The 18,721-nt window shown below is 47.4% G+C and overlaps 1 protein-coding gene across 1 annotated transcript in view; it reads right to left on the bottom strand.

Moving 5' to 3' along the window:
• CCDC180 (coiled-coil domain containing 180) overlaps nt 1–18,721 on the bottom strand; it is a 67,030-nt gene that overhangs the window by 23,604 nt on the left and 24,705 nt on the right. Inside the window, exons 16-25 of the mRNA XM_027550214.1 lie at nt 15,203–15,282; nt 12,880–12,968; nt 11,074–11,196; nt 9,831–10,004; nt 8,896–9,011; nt 7,716–7,842; nt 6,044–6,083; nt 5,458–5,915; nt 3,713–3,939; nt 839–1,014 (exon numbers count right to left, since the gene is read on the bottom strand). Coding sequence (XP_027406015.1) covers nt 839–1,014; nt 3,713–3,939; nt 5,458–5,915; nt 6,044–6,083; nt 7,716–7,842; nt 8,896–9,011; nt 9,831–10,004; nt 11,074–11,196; nt 12,880–12,968; nt 15,203–15,282 — 1,610 coding nt within the window. The remainder of the gene's footprint in view (nt 1–838; nt 1,015–3,712; nt 3,940–5,457; nt 5,916–6,043; nt 6,084–7,715; nt 7,843–8,895; nt 9,012–9,830; nt 10,005–11,073; nt 11,197–12,879; nt 12,969–15,202; nt 15,283–18,721) is intronic.

Raw genomic sequence — 18,721 nt, 5'->3', positions numbered from 1 at the left:
TGGGCTCAGCTCTGCCAAAAACAAATGGCGGGACTCCGGGGCTTCGCTTCTCTGGCCTCCATTTTCACATTGTACATTGCGCCAGGAGCCAGGGAAGAGGAAGGAAACCAGACTTCAGGGAGCATCTTTGTTTATATTTATATTTAATGCACACATTTCCAAGATGAGGACAACGAGGTCCCAAAAAGTCAAGCAGGTCTCCTAAGGTGACAGGAAGCTCTGAGGATCTATGATGAAGTTTAAAGTATGACCCAAGTGAAAACCTGATGGGCACCATTGAAGCTTTCAAATAAAAGTGCCCTCCCCCCAAATGATGGAGCCTTCTGCCTTAGAAATGGCATGTCTTTTTAAGAATTAAGAATTATAAGCTGAAAATAATGGCTACCACTTTTGGAGACTCTGGCTTATACCAGTTGTTCATGATTCCGCACTGTACCACTTCAAGGAGAGTTAATTACAACCACCAAAATGCCCTCAGGAGGTTAGGAACAGATCAGAGAGGTCACGTAACCTGCTCAGAGTCATAAAGCTAGAGAGGTTGAACCTATTAGCTCCGATTCCTGAGCTACAGGCCTGCCTCTAGGGCATCCGTCATGAAAGTGTGAGTGACAGTTATGGGAATGTATCTGGGACCCTTAAAGCTCAAATAAGACAATACTCTTCATCTCAGCATCTAACACCCTCTTTAAAAAGTCTTAGATGAGGATTCAGGGTACAACCTTCTCCGCCAGCCTGGGAGGTGTGAACCCTCACACACATCTTCCAGTGTGTGATGACAACACGCTAAGCACTGCTTGTTGCACACCAGGGCTGCCTAACAAATGCAGAGCCGCAGTACCTGCTCTGACATTGTGGATGTCCTTCTCAACGTGCTGGGCTCTTGGCTGGTGCAGGTGCAGACGCAGCTCCAGTTCTGAATCCAGCTCATCAATCTTGCTGGCCACGATGACCCGAGCATTGAGGGCACATTGGTCAAACCATTTCTCCAAGTGCTCAAAAAAGCCAGTTCGAAGCCTGAGGGAGAGACCAGAGAGGGTCAGCAACTGTGACCAGGGAGTGATCTCTCCAGGTTGATATATAAAGTGCTTCCCTCTTCCACTCCTTCTTTCTTATTTAATTTCCCACTTCATTGTATTTCTTTGTCTGGACGGACCATCATTCATTTAGCCAGATCCCCTGGCTGGTGGTGGACATAGCGTGGTTTCCATTCATTTGTTCTTACCAAGAAGACTGTAACGTGTAACCTCATACATATGTCAAGTGCAGAATAATTTCTATAGGATAAATTCCCTGAAAGGGAATTGTTGAATCAAAACCTGAAATACATTTGTGGATCTGGTAGATATTGCCAAACTGCTTCTGTTGCAAGACAATGAATAAAAGTTCCTATTTCTCCATTTCTCACTATGGACGGTGACTGCAGCAATGAAAATAAAAGATGCCTGCTCCTTGGAAGAAAATCTATGACAAACTCAGACAGTGTATTAAAAAGCAGAGATATCACTGGGCTGACAAAGGTCCGTATAGTCAAAGATTTTTCCAGTAGTCATGTACAGGTGTGAGTTGGACCATAAATAAGGCTGGGTGCTAAAGAATTGATGCTTTCAAATTATGGTGCTGGAAAAGACTCTTAAGAGTCCCTTGGACAGCAAGGAGATCAAACCAGTCAATCCTAAAGGAAATCAACCCTGAATACTCATTGGAAGGACTGGTGCTGAAGCTGAAGCTCCAATACTTTGGCCCCCTGGTGCAAATAGCAACTCATCAAAAAGACCCGATGCTGGGAAAGACTGAAGGTAAAAGAAGGGGAGGAAGAGGCTGAGATGGTTAGATAGCATCACTGACTCACTGGACATGAATTTTAGTAGATTCTGGGAGATAGTGGAGGACAGAGGAGCCTGGCATGCTGCAGTCCATGGGTTAGTAGTCAGACACGATATAGTGACTGAACAACAATTTCTCCATAGCTTCAGATTGTATTGTCAAACTCTTGAATCTGACAATTTTGTCATATTATGACTGAGATTGAGCATATTTTTATGAATTCAAGACTATTAAATTTATTTTCCTGTCTACCATCCACTAATATTTTTGCCCATCATTCTAGTATGTAGTTGCACTTTTTCTTATTAATTTCTGGGAGCACTTTATATATTGGGAACACAAGGTCCTCTGACTGAGATGTGAACTGCAAATATTTTTGCCAGTTGATTATTTCATCCTGTTAGAAATGCAGCATGATTTTCTTGGCCATGTATTGTCAAGATGTTGGTTCTCTCCAAATGTATCTATAGATTCAATACAATAACAATTAAAAACTCAGCAGATGTTTTCTTACAGAAACTGATGAGTTGATTTCAAATTTATACAGAAATACAAAGGGCCAAGGATAGTCAAGACAATTCTGGAGAAATCAAGTCTGGAGGACTTACACAACCAGATAATAAGACTTAGTATTAAGCTATGGTAATCAGTTGGGGTCCTTGCATCAGCAAGATCCTCTGGAGTAGGAAATGGCAACCCACTCCCAGGCAAATATTCTTGCCTCGAAAATTCCATGAACAGAGAAGCCTGGTGGGCTACAGTCCATGAGGCAGCAGAGAGTTGGACATGACTGAGTACATGGCACACACACACCATCAGTCAGGGGAAGCCTAGCAGAGCAGTGGAGAGAGAAGAGTCTTCTCAAATGGCCCGGCCTTAACTGGCTATTCATACAGGATAGAAATGAATTTGACTAATACCACACACATAAGCAAAAATCAATTTCAGTTGAATTGTACATCTAACTATGAAAGTTTATAACATTAGATAACACAGGAGAGTATTTTCACGACCTTGGGGCAAGCAAAGATTTCTTAGAAAAGACAGAAATCACACTAACCCTAGTGGAAAAATTGATGTGTAAGACCTTACTAAAAAAGATATCTTTTCACCAAAAGATATCTTTACAAGAGTAAAAAAAGAAAAGCACAGAGAGGGTATGAACATTCACCACATATTTAACTAACAAAAGAACTTCAGTCTAAGGTAGACAACTAACTCACATAAATTAGTTAAGAAAAAAGATAGGTAATCTACAACAAAATAAATCAGCAAAGAATTTGATAAGTCATTTCACAGAAAGATGATTAAATGGCCAGTAAGTATATAACAAGGTGTACAACATTGTTACTCATCAGGAAAATGCTAATTAAAACCACAATGAGGCACTACTACACACACACACCAGAATGGCTAAAATAAAAACCACTGACAATACCAAGTGAGGATATGGAGCAACTGGAATTCTCAAATACTGCTGCAAACTGTTAAACCACTTTTGAAAACTCTTTGGTAGTATCTTTTGGTCATATCTCCTCAAGATGGACACACATATAAGCCAATTTCCCAATAACCCACTCTTAGTTATATATCGAACAGAAATATATATACACATGTTCACCAGGAGAAGCTGGATATAAAAGAATACACTCTATGTGATTCCATTTAAATAAAATTCACAAACAAGCAAAACTAATTCAGAAGTTAGAATGCTTGCTACCCCCTGAAGATAGGTACATCAGTACTGTCTTTCTAGATTTCATATATATGTGTTAGCATATGGTATTTGCTTTCTTTTCCATCTGAAGCTAGTCCAATCTTTCGTTATTATATTTCACCTTGTTAATAAAACTTGAAGAGAATGAGAATAAAAGGGATTTTCACTCACTGTTTCTTAATCTCTAAAACTAGTCTGGATGGAATGATCACTTCTTCTAAGACCCTGGCACTGGAAATGTCCTTGAAGAGAGTGGCAGGAAGGTTGGAGTGGGGTGTCTTGCTGTTCTCTTCTTGTTTCAGGGGTAGGAAAACAAAGTAAGTGTTCCCACTGGAGGTTGTGAAGAACTCCATCTCCTCCTGGGAGATCTCCCCTAGACTCTCCTCCTGGGCTTTGACCTAAGCAGAAAACAAGACTTTAAACTTGACATCATTGAACAGACTTGGTAATCCTTACCATAGGTCCTTTGACATCAGAGGTTGTAAACCTGTGGGATGAAACTTGTCTATGGTTATATTTTGCCTATATAATGCTTTTAAAATAGGGAAATGCCACCTAAAAATCTGGATTTCTGATTTCTCTTAAATCAGAAAACCTGGCAATTCTGAGTCTACATTCCCATATGGCATCATTGGCTGGAACGAAATAATGGCTGCATGGTTGCCATACATTGAATGTTGGTGTCTCTCCAGAATTCATATCCCCGTTGTGTTGGTATTTGGAGGCAGACTTTGGGAGGTTATTAGGGCAAGTAGGCAGAGCCCTCCCTCATGAATGGGGGTAGTGCCCTTGAAAACAAAGTATCAGAGAGCTTGCCCCTTCCACCATGTAAGGACACAGAAAAAAAATAGAGCTGTTTATTGCCAAGAAGTAGGCCCTCATCACAGAGAAGGCAATGGCACCCCACTCTGGTACTTTTGCCTGGAAAATCCCATGGACGGAGGAGCCTGGTAGGCTGCAGTCCACGGGGTCATTAGAGTCGGACATGACTGAGCGACTTCACTTCCACTTTTCACTTTCATGCATTGGAGAAGGAAATGGCAACCCACTCCAGCGTTCTTGCCTGGAGAATCCCAGGGATGAGGAAGCCTGGTGGGCTGCCATCTATGGGGTCGCACAGAGTCGGACACGACTGAAGCAACTTAGCAGCAGCAGCAGCAGGCCCTCATCAGACACCGAAGCTGCCAGTGCCTGGATCTTGAATTCCCAGCCTCCAGAACTGTGAGAAATAAATCTCCGGTGTTTATAGGCCACCCAGTCTATGGTATTCCATTACAGCAGCCTGAACAGACTAAGACAGTAGTTTTTACCACGTCACTATTTTATACTTGGTGTCCAGCCATCTTTTCAATTACCTGCCTGTGGTCCCTGTTCAGAGGTCTCATATGCCAATTCTTCCATAGCACTATAGGAAAAGAGTCTTTGCAATTTCATGATTATGGAATCCCAAATCACTGTTCTGTGACTCTGAATGTGTTTTGAGGATGAGATTTATTCATATGAGAGTCATTTCCCTGCACTCTAAGGAGAGCTGTCTGCCAACTTGGATATGGATCTTTGTTCTTACACAATCAGACAATGGGAAGAGAGAAGGAATGGAGCAGCTAAGTTGGTCTCTACAATAAAGAGGAGCTGGGAGAAGAGAGAGGACCTGGGAGGGACAAGGAAGAGTCAAGGGGGCACTACAGAGGTTGCAAGATGGGATGTGAGGACAGAAAGGTGAGGTTTAAAAAGTATTGCTGGGACATGAGAACGGGATCTCTGTTGACAGCAATGAAAAATGTACATACATTTGTTACTCTTTAGACATAGCCTAATAGAGACTGTGCCACTGGGGACCCTGGCTTGTGCTAGGGACACAGAGAGTGAACACAGCACATTTTCCAAACCTAAGAGTGAGCCTTTTGCTGGCCTACCTCATCCACAGACGAGCTCCTCCGCTCCTCCTCCTCTTCCTCCTTCTCCTCCTCCTCTTCCTCCTCCTCCTCTTCCTCCTCCTCCTCCTCCCTCTCCTCCTCCACCTTTTCCTTCTTCTCCTCCTCTTCTTCTTCGTGAACTATCACACTGGCCTGGTTTGGGGGTGATCTCAAGGAGCTGTCTCTTTCAACCTGTATTTCTTCCAGTCCTGAAACAGAGTCCTCCCTGGACTCATCCATCTCTTCACTCAGTACGGACTTCTCCTGTGGGCTCACGGCCACCTCTTGTGTGGTGGAGGACTCGGCCTCTTGATCTTCTTCTTCTTCTATCTCTTCAGCTGGCTTGAGGGAACTCGTCCTCCCACTGTTGCTTTCGTCACCTTTGCGGGCGTTTGCTTTGGACCTTCGTTTTCCTCTGGGTCTTCTCATTCTCTTCTGGAACTGCTTTTCATGTGGCTCTGTTGATGATTAGCCCCAAAGCACAGGAAGAGACAGGTTACCAGTGCAGCCTGATTGGGCCTCCCTAGCCCCCAGATACACAAGCGTGAAGTTGGGGAGACTCAGACTTGAATTGTAAAAATGTTACCTGGTTCCCTCAATTGGAAAATGACTTCTCCCTCCAAGTTCTACGAGGCAAAAACATAGACACTGAATACATAGTGCTGCCTTCCTCCATGTGCCACTTCTGAGGGCGTCTCTTTTCTTTAAGGAAAAGCCCCCTCCTCCCTGCCTTCTACATCTGATGCAGGCCCTGACCACTTATTTCACAGGGGTGAGCAGGGTGTTCCTGATCATCTTTCCTTAATCCCAAGCACATTAGCAAAGTTTTTTATCATACAATGAAATCGCAGAATAAACCCTCTTTCTGACATGGTTGGTAGTGATCTGGAGCAAAGAACAAGAAAGCAAATAGGGAGAGATGCATCCAAGGGGCAGGAATCTGCTGCACCCGTTGCTGGATGTAAACATACTCAACGATCAGGATGTACGTGACCTGGGAGCCCCCTCTTCACTCTACACATTCCCCGTTTCATTGGCTGTGGCTGAAGTTGTGGAAATAGTGTGTCACTGATAGCAGTGGATTGGAACTCTAGCTCCTCACAAGCTGGGTGCCCTTGGACAAGCCCCTTAAACCCTGAAGACCCAGGTCCTTCCTGTGTTACTGTCACCACAGTGGCACCTCCATTTTAACCCAGGGAGCCAGGCTGATCTCAAAGCTCCACCTCTGGACAGCTTGAGTTTCACTTTAACCCAGGTGCCACACAATGCATTTACGAGCAACTGGGACAGGGATCTCTGCTGAGAGGAGGCTTCTCTGAGGAGTCGGGAACCCCACATCTGTTGGAAACCCAAGCCCGGTTCAGCGTCCACCACAAGTACCTTCCGCCCTGGCCGTGCAGAACTCTGGGTGCATGTGTGCGGGAAAGAGCCACCTCTGGGAGTCAGACCAGGACACTCCAGGTGTTCCTGCATTTACCAGGAAGCACTCGGTACGTCTGAATTATGTGCAGGACACTGTGCTGAGGGCAATCAAAGCTGGACGAAAGACAGGAGGCCACACCTGCCTCACAGGAAACACCTTCCAGCAGGATGCCCTTCACTCCTGCATCTGACAACAACCAACATACAAGCACATGCAGAGAGGGGAGGAGGCGGGGCAAAGAAGGGGACGGAAGGTCAGATTGGGTGGGTGGGGTCTTGTCACTGGTGGTGGCTGGAGGTCTGTGGGGGTTTGGGGTGTGTAGAGACGGAGGAATCCCAGCAGAGGAGCAGGGTGAGGAAAGGGCAGGGGGCAGTGGCACATAAAGGAAGGGTGAGGAGTTCACTGAAGCAGGGGGAGTCAGGGCGGGAGTCAGATGCGGGGGCCTCCATGGTCATCCAGGGACTGTGGGCTGGGTTTGGTTGGGGCTGCAGACTGGGTGAGGGTTTTCTGAGCAGGAGAATGGGTAGGTCAGAGCCGGACTTTAGGATGGTTATGTGGCATGGTGAGTTGGATGACTAGTACTCGGAGTCCTATAAAATCAGCCTTTTAATTATAATTCCATTCAAGACCTGAGGCCTAGATTCTGAGCCTTTGACCTCTTTGAGTCTGAGAAAAACATAGTCTCTTTAGGAGATGCTTTTAGTTTCTCACTCCTTGATATCCTGGCATAGACTCTAACGTCCCCTGGGTTATTGAGGCAAATATGAACTAGAAGTCATCCTCTCCTCTTCGCTTCTTGGTGAGCAGCTGGGATTTTTTTTATCCCTTTCCATACCTGTTCAAAGATTTCACGAACACAGAAGTGTCGGCTGAGGTGGGAGCTGTAGGAGTTGAGTTCCTTCAGTATGATGACTGGGTACTCCATCACTTCCTTTGTCAGGAGGCCATGAAAAGCCTCATACCTGGAAGGAAGGGAGATGAAAGTGCTGTCAGTGGGAGGGGTCAGCTGGGTGTGAGGGACCCCAGCCAAAACCCATGCCTCGGGCCTCATGGAGGTAGGCTAGTACCTGGCCTCGAGTTCTGTGCAGAGCTGCTGCGGAGGTTTCCTTTTATACTAACAGTCCTTGATTTGTTTTGCTGTTTTTCTGATCATACAAAGAGTACATACTCTTTGTAGAACATTTAGAAAACACAGACAGAGAGCGTTCTTTGCATATGGTAACATGGGTTCCCACTTTCTGTCTACTGTCCTAAGCCCGTCCTAGGACTTTACCTACATCATCCCATCAAACACTCCAAAACCAAGGCCCCAGATTTCATCTGTCCCTGAGGTAAGAAGACCAAGGTTCAGGGGGTTATTTATTTGCCTTAAAATGTACTTCTGAATCTAAGTACTGCAATCAACTGGCAGTGCAATCCCATTTCTGTGAATAGCCCTTGTAATATTAGTTGTACTAGGGCACAAAGACACAAGAGAGTTCACAGGGAACTGTCTTTAATATGGAGAAACTGGCACCAGTCTTAAAAAGCTTATCAATCAGAGAATGGTTAAGTCATTATGAAGCATCCATATTAATCAATGGATGGTCATTTAAAAATGAAACAAAGTTATAAAACGATTCTTATTTTAAAGACACTTTACATGTGTATATATACCAACATTTATAAATGTCTATGTCCACAAAATGGATGAGTTGGGCAGAAATGAGGGGAATTTCCTTTATGTTTGTACTGGTTAATTTTTTTTCTTTAACAAAGCATGTATGTTTTAAAATTTAAGCAGGGGAGGACTCATGCTCTTGAACTTGAAACTACTTGACCCAGAAACAACCCCCCATAAATTTTTCTGATCAAAATTCTCCTTGAAAGCTTTTGTGTTGACCGAGGGCAGAGCTGCAAAGCACCACAGTGCTCTCTAAAGCTGGAGGCAACCTGAGGCTGGGCTCCTAGGCAGCCAGCCTCTGACCTTGAATATGAATTCTAGCCCATCCTCTTCCAGAGTCTGGTCTGCCTACCTGCATTGCATATTCTTCAGAAAATCCTTGGCCTTTTCCAGGTGTGACTTCAGGTTATTCTCATAGCTTTGCTGCCTCAGTTGGTCCAAGAGCTTGTCAAGATGAGCCTCCTGGGCCTGGCAGCCACACCAGGAACAGAAGGAAGCAGATGTGAGTCACCAGAGCTCCAAGAGAGGGTGTGACATGCAGAGGCCCTGCCCCTGGAGACGAGGTCCAGGTGCCCCAGGCAGGCTTTTCTACATAAGAAGCACGTTCTTACTCTCACTGCTCTGGGCCTATGGGCTCTTCTCCCTGCCTGGAATGTTCTTCTCAATTTTAAATCCCTGATGACCCTACTTAGATGGGATTCCTCAGGGACATGTCCCTTACCCTCACGTCTGGGCCGGCCCCCTTACACCTTCCAGAGACACCTACTCCTCACTCTCCTTCTCAGCGCTGTGCTTGATGTCAGATGCTGAGGGCGTCCCTTCCACCCCTAGACTATGTGAAGGCAGGTGGGTGGGGGCCAGCTCATGTCCTGGGGGTCAGGATGACTGCCAGAGGAAGATGTTCCATGCCCCCCAGTCTGTCTCTCAGGTAAGCCCCATCACAGACATGTCTGGATCCGGGACTCACTGCACAGTCCAGACCTAATTCCAGCAGAACTTTACTGCCACCCAGCCCCCATGACCAAGGTGAGCCTCAGCTTCTCATCTCAAGTTTTATAGCTTGAGGTTTTACGTTTGAGTCTAAGATACACTGGGGATTTATTTTTACATAAAAATAAAATATGGTGTGAAGTAGGTATTGAATTTCTTTTTCTTTCTTTTTTTTTTTTTTGCATCTGAATGCTAGCTGAATTCATGGGCCCCCAGGCAGAGCCATGGGCAGCTGACAATCTGGGTGTGGCCCTTCGCTCCTCTCCTGTTGGGGTTACCTGGATGCCAGGGCCACACCTGGTTCTCCCGCCTGTGCTTCTGCCGCTGCTGCTCCATCCTCTTCTCGAGCTCCATCTCCTGCATTAATAGCACACTCTGATGTGTCTCCCATAGGTTCACGGCCTCCTGGAAGTAGCTGAAGAGGTCTGAGCTCTGCTGCTCTGTCTGCTTTGCCACGGTCTCAAAGGATTTCTGTGGGGGCAAAACCCAGAGGAGGGGCCTTTAAGTGTCAACCGGCCCCCGGAGTAAGGAGAAGTTGAGAGGGGCTCCCTCACCAGCCCGTGGAGGCCCAGATCTCCAGGGACTGGTGTCTGGACACCATCCCTCAAGGTTGTCTTCACATCCGGCCTTCCCTTCTCTGGGACAGCATTTCTGGTCTGTCCATGGCCACACCCTCAGACTGGCTGACATGCAGTCCCATCTCTAGACCTGTACCCCTGTCCACTGAAGAAGGAGTTCGGGGCCTGGAAGGAGAAAGGCACCACTCTGGCATCAAGTGGGCCATGCCCATCTTGACCTGGGCATCTCTCCTTCCTTGGAGCTCCCTGACACAGCACTTGAGCCAAACACCAGAGCCTACTGTTTCATATGTGTCTCTTATACTCTCAAAGGGTCTGGGGTTGGCAAACTATGGCCCATGAGCTACATGTAGCCCTCTGTCTTTTTTGTTTAACCTTGGGAGCTAAGCACAGATTTTACATTTTTTAATGGCTAGGAAAAAAACAAAAACAAAAACAACCTAAAGAAGATAATCAATCATGTAATAATTGGGTGAAATTCAAACTTCAGGGTCCAGAAAAGAAGTTTTATTGAAACATAGCCATACCCATTTATTTCTGGGTTGCCTGGGGCTGCTTCTATGTGATAAGAGCAGAGTGAGAATTTGAGTCAGAAACCTGACACCCCACAGGGCTTAAAATATTTACCACAGGAAGCATTTGCTGAATCTTGCTCTAGACTCTAGGCATCTGGGACTTGGGCTAATTGCTCCTTGTGATCTCTAGCACCCAGACTTGACAAGGGCCTGGGGGGGTACTCTGCCGGAGAATGTTTGACTGGAGTCTGGGGGTGGCTGGGGAGCCAGGGGTGAGCCCGGAGTGCCTGGCGGTGCAGGGGAATTGCTCCAGAGGGGCTGGCCATGACAAGGCGGAGGCACTCACCAGCGACAAAGTTGTAAGCCCCTGGACTCCCACTCCTCTCACAGCCCAGCATCCTGGGCGACCACCCTGCTCCCCAGCAGCACAGGTCCCCAGTTACGCACGTCCAAGACCTCCAGCTCCTCCTCCACCTTGCTCTGGAGACATCCCACCATCTGGAAGAAGGATGGGCTCACCAGGCTCTCTGCCTCCTCCTCAGTGAAGGCCTTCCAGTCCAGCAGCTGCTTCTGGAAGGGGGCGAGGCAGAGCCTGGCTTAGGCTGATGGGGGCTTCACCTCGGGACTGGTCCTGCCCCGAGACCAACCTCCCACCCATCTCCATGAACCTTGGCAGAAACCCCCACAGTGGCCCAGTCAGGCCAGCTTCATCTGACCACTGTGTCCAGGTGCTGAGTACCGCCCCTGGTCACTGACTCTGCCAGAGGTGTTCTCATTAGCCCCTCTTGGCAGATAAGGAAACTAAAGCTTGGGGAGAAGTGAAGGGACTTGCAGGAGTGCACACACCTGGCAAGTGGTGGGCCTGGGATCTGAACTCTCCTACTTCCGACCCTACAGGCATAAACTGCCATCCTACACACCCTCAGCATTGCTGTAAGCCAGACAGGGCTCCCATTTCCTGTCTGGAGTTATGCCAACTGGAAAGCCAGTTCTCTATATTAATAGACTTGATTTATGCACAAAATCTAGAATAAATCAACCTCCCCCAATTATTATAAAACATGAAATGTGTCTCCAGTTGAACACTTCCAATGCTGCTGCCCAGGAACACCAGGCGCCATCTGTCAGGCTCAAAGTGCTCCTAGGGTCCGTGGTGACCTCAGCACTCACACCCTGCATATGCCCAGCAGAGGGCCGTGAGCAGGGGCACAAGGAACTGACGCTAGGGCCACAGGGCTGTGGAATCCCAGGGGCAGGGGTGAGTGAGGAGGTGTGTGCTGGGGGCGTGGTCTTGGGGAGGCTCTCTAGAGCACAAGGCTTCCCTCCAGGCTTTACTCTTAAGGTCCGATGTCCCTAAAGGGCTGACTAGGAGGCATGTGATGGCCCCTAAGGCCCCCGAGCAAGCAGGCAGAGCCCTGTGGGCTGGGACAGCCCCTGGATCTTTTGCAAACTGGTCTTCTCATCTTCAGATGGGGCCAGCGACACCCACTCTGTAGGACCTTGGAGGATCTGATGAGAGTGGTGCAAGAGAGTGGCACAGCCCCCAGGGACCACAGCACCCACAGTGCCCTGGAAAGCCCTCTGCTCCCCTGAACTCTGTTCAGAGTCCTGATGGCAGAGCCAAAACTTGACAGACACACATGTGAGGCAGCAGGAGCGTCTTGGGGCCTACAGGCAAGACCGTCATGGCCTGGGGACTCCTACAGCCACAGCCAGCATGTTAGACCATATTCAAAATGATTAGGTGTGGGGGATTTTCATCTGAACAGTCTTACAAAGGAGGCGGGGAAGGGGCCTTTTGACATAATATGTCCTCATACCTCAGGAAACCACACCTTGTCATTGAAGGGGGTTGTGGGAGGTCTCACGGTCTCACACTCTAACAGAGGTGGGTGGGTGAAGAACAGAGGCTGGCGGGTAGAGAGTAAAGTTGGCTGTGACAGCAGTGGCAGCACTGTTTATAAAAGGGAACTGGTGGAATAACGTCCATGACATAATCTCCACTGAATAAATAAAGTCAAGTGATACAGAGGGTCAAGTGAAGGGTGAGGTGATCAGAGTGCTAAATTTTGTCTGTGGGGTCAAGGAAGGCTCCCTGGAGGTGGTCAGGTTGGGGGCCACGGAGGGGTAGGTGGGAACAGCTGGGGACGAGGGAGTCCAGGCTGAGGGAACAGCTTCAGAATGCCCAGAAACCAACGCGGAGGGAAAGCGGGGTCTGCAGGGTGGAGGGGCAGGGCTGGGAGGGACACCCACCCTGCACTTCTGCACTTGGGCTAGGCACTCCTGCCAGATCTTCTCGTACTGCAAGCGGATCCGCATCATGCAGTCCATGTGGTAGGCATCTCCATGGGTGGGTAAAAAGAACACATCAGCAGCTCTTCCAGAAGAGGGAAGGTCGGGAGGAGGGCTTTCCCATTTCTCAGGAAGTAGCTTCTCCCCAGCAAAGTGCCTCCAGAGCAGGGATCATTTACATCAGGGGGTGCTGTCTCCCTCACCTCAAAGTCCTCAATACCCCAAGATAGGGACCTCAAACGAGGAACCACATTTTTCTGTTCTGATTCTGACCCCTGACTCAGTTTCAAGGCTGATGAAACTCTTTCAGGGTAGTTGTCCTGAGCGACAGAACAGTAACAAGGTGCAAATTAAGAGCATTTACAGATCATGTCTGGGATGAATCCCTCAAGAAGTGATTGGACCAGAACATTCGGAATGTGACCGACTGATCTTTCTCCTCTTCTTCCTCCCTACTGTTTCTGGTTTATAATCACCTCAGTGTGACTCTTGGTTTCTAAGATAAGGAACTGAAGTTTAATGCTCCTGTCAGTTCCAGAAACTGAAAGATGACCCAGAGATGGTGTGGTGGCTGTTCCTTGACAAGGGCTGGGGAGGAGGGAGCTTAGGGGGCAGTGAGGACACTGGGGAGGGTGGATGTGCAGTGGAACTGGTGACGAGATGCTGTAAAGCTGGTTTCTGCCATCTCCAGGGCCACCGTCTAGGCCAGCACATCCCCACCCCTCCTAGGAAATCAGTGTGATGAAGACCCCCTCTCCAGGGTTTCTGGGCTTCTGTTTCTGTTCCCTTCTGATCTGCCCCCTACCAACCTTATCACTCCCAGCTCGGAACCTTCCACTGGGTTCCCACTGCCTTCAGGATGAAGTTCAGCCTCTCACACGCGGCCATGTGGCCAGCACAGCCTGGCCCTCTGGCCTCTTCTCTTTTTCCCCAAAGGTCCCAGTTCTGTTTGGCCTCTCAGCCTCCCCACATACTAGTCTTCTGGCTTGGAAAGCTACCCTGACCCCTGGACGTATCTAACTCGTACTCGCCTTGCAGGTTTCAACTGGATGGTCACTTCCTTGGCAAGGTCTTACATAACCCTCAACCAGGCTATGCCCCAAATCTAAATTAAAGTAGCTGGTCACTTGTTCACTCCCTGCTGTAACATCCTGCGTGGTCTGGACTGGAGGCACCCGAGAGAGATCTACTCCACTGGTTACCAGGGCCCAGCCCCTTGCTTACTCCTAGGCGGTGCCCAGTGAATGGCAGCCATTGCTATTATTTAGGGTCTCAGGGCTCTTACCTTTGGTGTTATAATACAATTATAATATCTTTAGAATTATAACCCTGAGAGTCCCGGGAGCAGTGGTGGGTACTGCTAACCAAAGCAGTCAGGTCAAATCCAGCTGTGACATTTCCTTAGCTGTGTGACCCTGAGCAGGATGCTTCACCTCTCTGTGCTTCTGAATCTTTCTCCATCATAGGGGGCAATGATACCACTGACTTCACTGGGTTATCTCAAAGGAGATGAAAGTATTATGTATATTCTACAGTAAGACTTGGCAAACTCTGCTAGATAGTAAATATTTCCAGCTTTGAGAGCCAAACAGTCTCTGCCGCAACCACTCATTTCTGCTGTTACAGAGCAGAAGCAACCAGAGACAGCATGTAAACAAATGAGCAGAGCTGTGTCCCAGTGAAACTTATTTACTGATGATGGGTTGGAGTTTGAGGACCCTGGTTATAGAGAATTTCTAAATATTACCATTTATTCTTGAGCGCCAAATAAGCCAGGCACTAAACTACAACTGGACCACAGGACTGTATGTGTTTCTTATGTTGACCTCACAAGGTAGGTATCTTTATTACTCCTGAGATCCCTACTTTATTGAAGAGGAATGTGAGACTGAGGGAGGCCATGACTTCCCCTAGGTCACATGGCAGGGACAGCACACCTCACACACGCAGGATCTGGCCTTGGAGTCACCCCTCTAGCTCATGCTGTGGTCAGGGGTCAGAGCGTGGGGCTGCCATGGCTGTGGGCTGGGCAGGGATGTGGGAGGTAGTGGGAGGAGGGGGACTCTTCCAGGTAAGAACTTGGGATCCAATATGGACCCCCAGAGCTTACTCTTCCCTCCACTCCCCCGCCACCCATCTTCCCCAGGAGTGACCTGCCACCTATTTCTGAGTTTGTAATAGACCCTGACATAAACAATTGGCCGACAGACTGAAACGGCTACAAAGCTACTGCTTGAACAGAGCTCTGGAGGGACCTGAGTGGGATCCCACAGACCTCACTCACCGATGTGCTTGTTCAACGAGTCGAGAGAAGAACGCCATTCCATCAGCTGAGCTTTGCTGTAATTGGGGGGCAGGAGGTCACTGGGGAAGGAAGGTGTGACACGTAAGCCATGCTTGAGTAAAACACTCACTGACCAAGACTGGTAGCATCTTCAAGGAACAATGGTCCAGGGGAGTATCTACACAGATGCTGAAGAAATACATGACTCGTTGGGGATTTTCTGGTGCCAAACATATGTCATGAAAAGGTCTATTAATATCAGTGAGCTTGTTACTTAGAATAAAACTGAATTTTCCTAATGGGGAAAAAAATGGTTTATATCACACAACCCAGGAATCCACTTCAAGGAACCCAATCAAAGACAATATAAAACATATACAAAGTTTATGCATTAAGACAGTTGCTTAACAGTTCTGTTTATAAACACTCAAAAAATAAAAAACAACATTCATATCTAACAATAGGGAATTTCTTAAATAAAATACATGATTCTTTACTGTAGTAACTAAAAAGGATGTGGCGGATTGAAAAATTGTCAATATTGTTAGGTCCTCCCACCGGGAGGTCGAGTTTATTTCCCCATCCCAGGTTCCAGGCTTGGCCATGAGATTTGCTTTGGCCAATGAGACACTAGTAAATATGTCTCAGCATATTTACCAGTCTCAGGAGAGGCTTGAGACTTCTACTTGCCCTCTCTTGTTGCAGGGAGCTCTTTTCCCAGCACCAGCACCACCACCATGCCTACAAGCCTGGATTAGCCTCCTGGAGGGCGAGAGAGCAAGTGGAGAGAGGCCCCAGCTGTCCCACCCAAGGCTCCAGACACATGAGGAAGGCCATCCTGGACCATCTAGCCCCAGCCAAGGGAAACTGCCCAGCTGGCTCACAGAATCATGAGAAGCAAAAAATGATTGTTGGCTGCTTTAAGTCACTAAGTTTCAGGTGGTGTTTAGTGGTGTGGAAAAATGAATATGACATATTATTTATTGTCCACATTAGGATATTTTGACAGTGAAAGGGGGATGCTAAGAACAATTATGCCAAGATAAGACATGTAGCCCAAGATGGTCTTGGGCAGCCTACTTAGAGTGGGATAGTAAAGAGCAAAAAACGAAGAACATGGCATCTGGTCCCATCTGGTCCCATCACTTCATGGCAAATAGATGGGGAAACAATGGAAACAGTGACAGACTTTATTTTCCTGGGCTCCAAAATCACGGCAGATGGTAACTGCAGCCATGAAATTAAAAGACACTTGCTCCTTGGAAGAAAAGCTATGACAAACCTAGATAGAGTATTAAAAATCAGAGACATTACTTTGCCAACAAAGGTTCATCTAGTCAAAGATATGGTTTTTCTAGTAGTCATGTATGGATGTGAGAACTGGACTATAAAGAAAGCTGAGTACCGAAGAACTGATGCTTTTGAACTGTGGTGTTGGAAGACTCTTGAAAGTCCCTTGGACTGCAAGGAGATCAAACCAGTCCATCCTAAAGGAATCAGTCCTGAATATTCATTAGAAGGATTGATGCTGAAGTTGAAGCTCCAATACTTTGGCCACCTGATGTGAAGAGCTGACTCATTGGAAAAGACCCTGATGCTGGGAAAGATTGAAGGCAGGAGGAGAAGGGGACGACAGAGGATAAGATGGTTGGATGGCATCACTAACTCGATGGACATGAGTTTGGGTGAACTCCGGGAGGTGGTGATGGACAGGGAAGCCTGGAGTGCTGCAGTCCTTGGGGCTGCAAAGAGTTGGGCACGACTGAGTGACTGAACTGAACTGAAAGAGCAAAAGGGAAATACAAGAGTGTGCAGGGCATGATCTCAAGTCTAAACATTGTACTAAATGCAAAGTGGTGTCCTAGACTGGGTCTTGGAACAGAAAAAGGATATTAATGGAAAAATTGGTGAAATTCAAAAAAGTATAGTTAATGAAAATGCATCAAAGTTAATTTTAGTGTTGACAAGCATCCAGAGGAAGGGTAAGATGACAACACGAGGGAAACTGGATTAGGAATATATAGGAATTCTGTGTGTTATCTTTGTAACTTTTCCATAAATCTAACATTAATCCAAAATGAAAATTTCATTTTAAAAAATTATATGCACATGTATTTATTGGGTCCAAGAAAATCCATGGGAATTCTCCTGGGAGAGACCCTGGGAATCTTAATAAAACTCCCAACCCCTCTGCCATCACTACCCACAAGCCTACAGAGGGCCTGGCACAAGTCAGAACAAAGGTTCTTACCGGGTGTCTGGGACTCTGGGATTTCCAGAGGAAGGCCTGTAGCCATGGGTTGGGATGGGACGTGGGGCCTGCATGAGGGCCCACATGAGGTAGTTAGTTCCCTGGACAGCTCCTCAGGCTTGATTAGAAGGCTCCCTAGATGCTGATAGGCCAAGGAGAAATAAGTGGGGTCTACATGGTGTGCTTCATGGGAGCTGTCCAGACCTACTTGCACAAACACCACAAACCCAAACCTTCGCTTGACACTCACTGGATTTCTGGGATCAAGGTTTTGCAACTTTACCTTTAAGTTGTATGTGTTTGCAATGCTTCCAGACACTGGAATTATGTCCTGACTTCACCTTTTTATATATCCCCACTGCTGGGTCCTATGTCCTATAAATGTGCTCTTGCTTCTGATATCTTAGAACTGCCCACGACTTCCTCCAAGCCAGGTCCTATCACACACCCAGTTCCATACGCTGCCTGAAGACACTGCCACTATACAATATGTCCCAGCTGTGGCCAGAAGCATCAAAGGACGCATTTTTCTCCATGTGCTTGGCCCCAACTTTCCACTCCACTTGGGCAGCAGCCAGATCCACATTCATAGCCTGTATGAAGGATGTGCTGGGGCAGAAAAGACATCAGCCTAGAACTCTTTCTGCATTTGGTTTACAAAAGTCTAAGTGCTTAGGGGAGTTGAGAGCATTGGTGAGGACCAGGCATTTGAGGGACTGGGCAGAGAGCCCTGGGGAGGAAGAGGATGCTATGGACCAGGACTCTCTCTTCACCCAATAGAAAGGGGCTTGGGAAGGGGTGGACAGAGCAGGGTGGTGGGTGCCTGGCAGTGCCAGCAGGTGGGTCCTGCTTCCTGGTGGCACTGCTGGAGCAACTACAAGACCCAGGTCTCTGGAAAGAAATGGCTGCCTGGATGGGAGAACTCAGGGGCTCAGAGCAGTCTCCTCAAGATTCCTGCATCCAGCTGTGTGGAGGCAGCAGCAGTTGCCAGTAGCATGTGTGATGCTTTTGAACTGTGGCATTGAAGAAGACTCTTGAGAGTCCCTTGAACTGCAAGGAGATCAAACCAGTCAATCCTAAAGGAAATCAACCCTGAATATTCATTGGAAAGACTGATGCTGAAGTTGAAGCTCCAACACTTTGGCCACCTGATGTGAAGAGCCAGTTCATTGGAAAAGACCCTGATGCTGGGAAAGATTGAGGGCAGGAGGAGAAGGGGACGACAGAGGATGAGATGGTTGAATGGCATCACTGATTCAATGGACATG

The sequence above is a fragment of the Bos indicus x Bos taurus genome, chromosome 8 (genome assembly GCF_003369695.1).
Source record: "Bos indicus x Bos taurus breed Angus x Brahman F1 hybrid chromosome 8, Bos_hybrid_MaternalHap_v2.0, whole genome shotgun sequence".
Taxonomy (NCBI): domain Eukaryota; kingdom Metazoa; phylum Chordata; class Mammalia; order Artiodactyla; family Bovidae; genus Bos; species Bos indicus x Bos taurus.
This window is presented reverse-complemented; position numbering and strand designations above follow the sequence as displayed.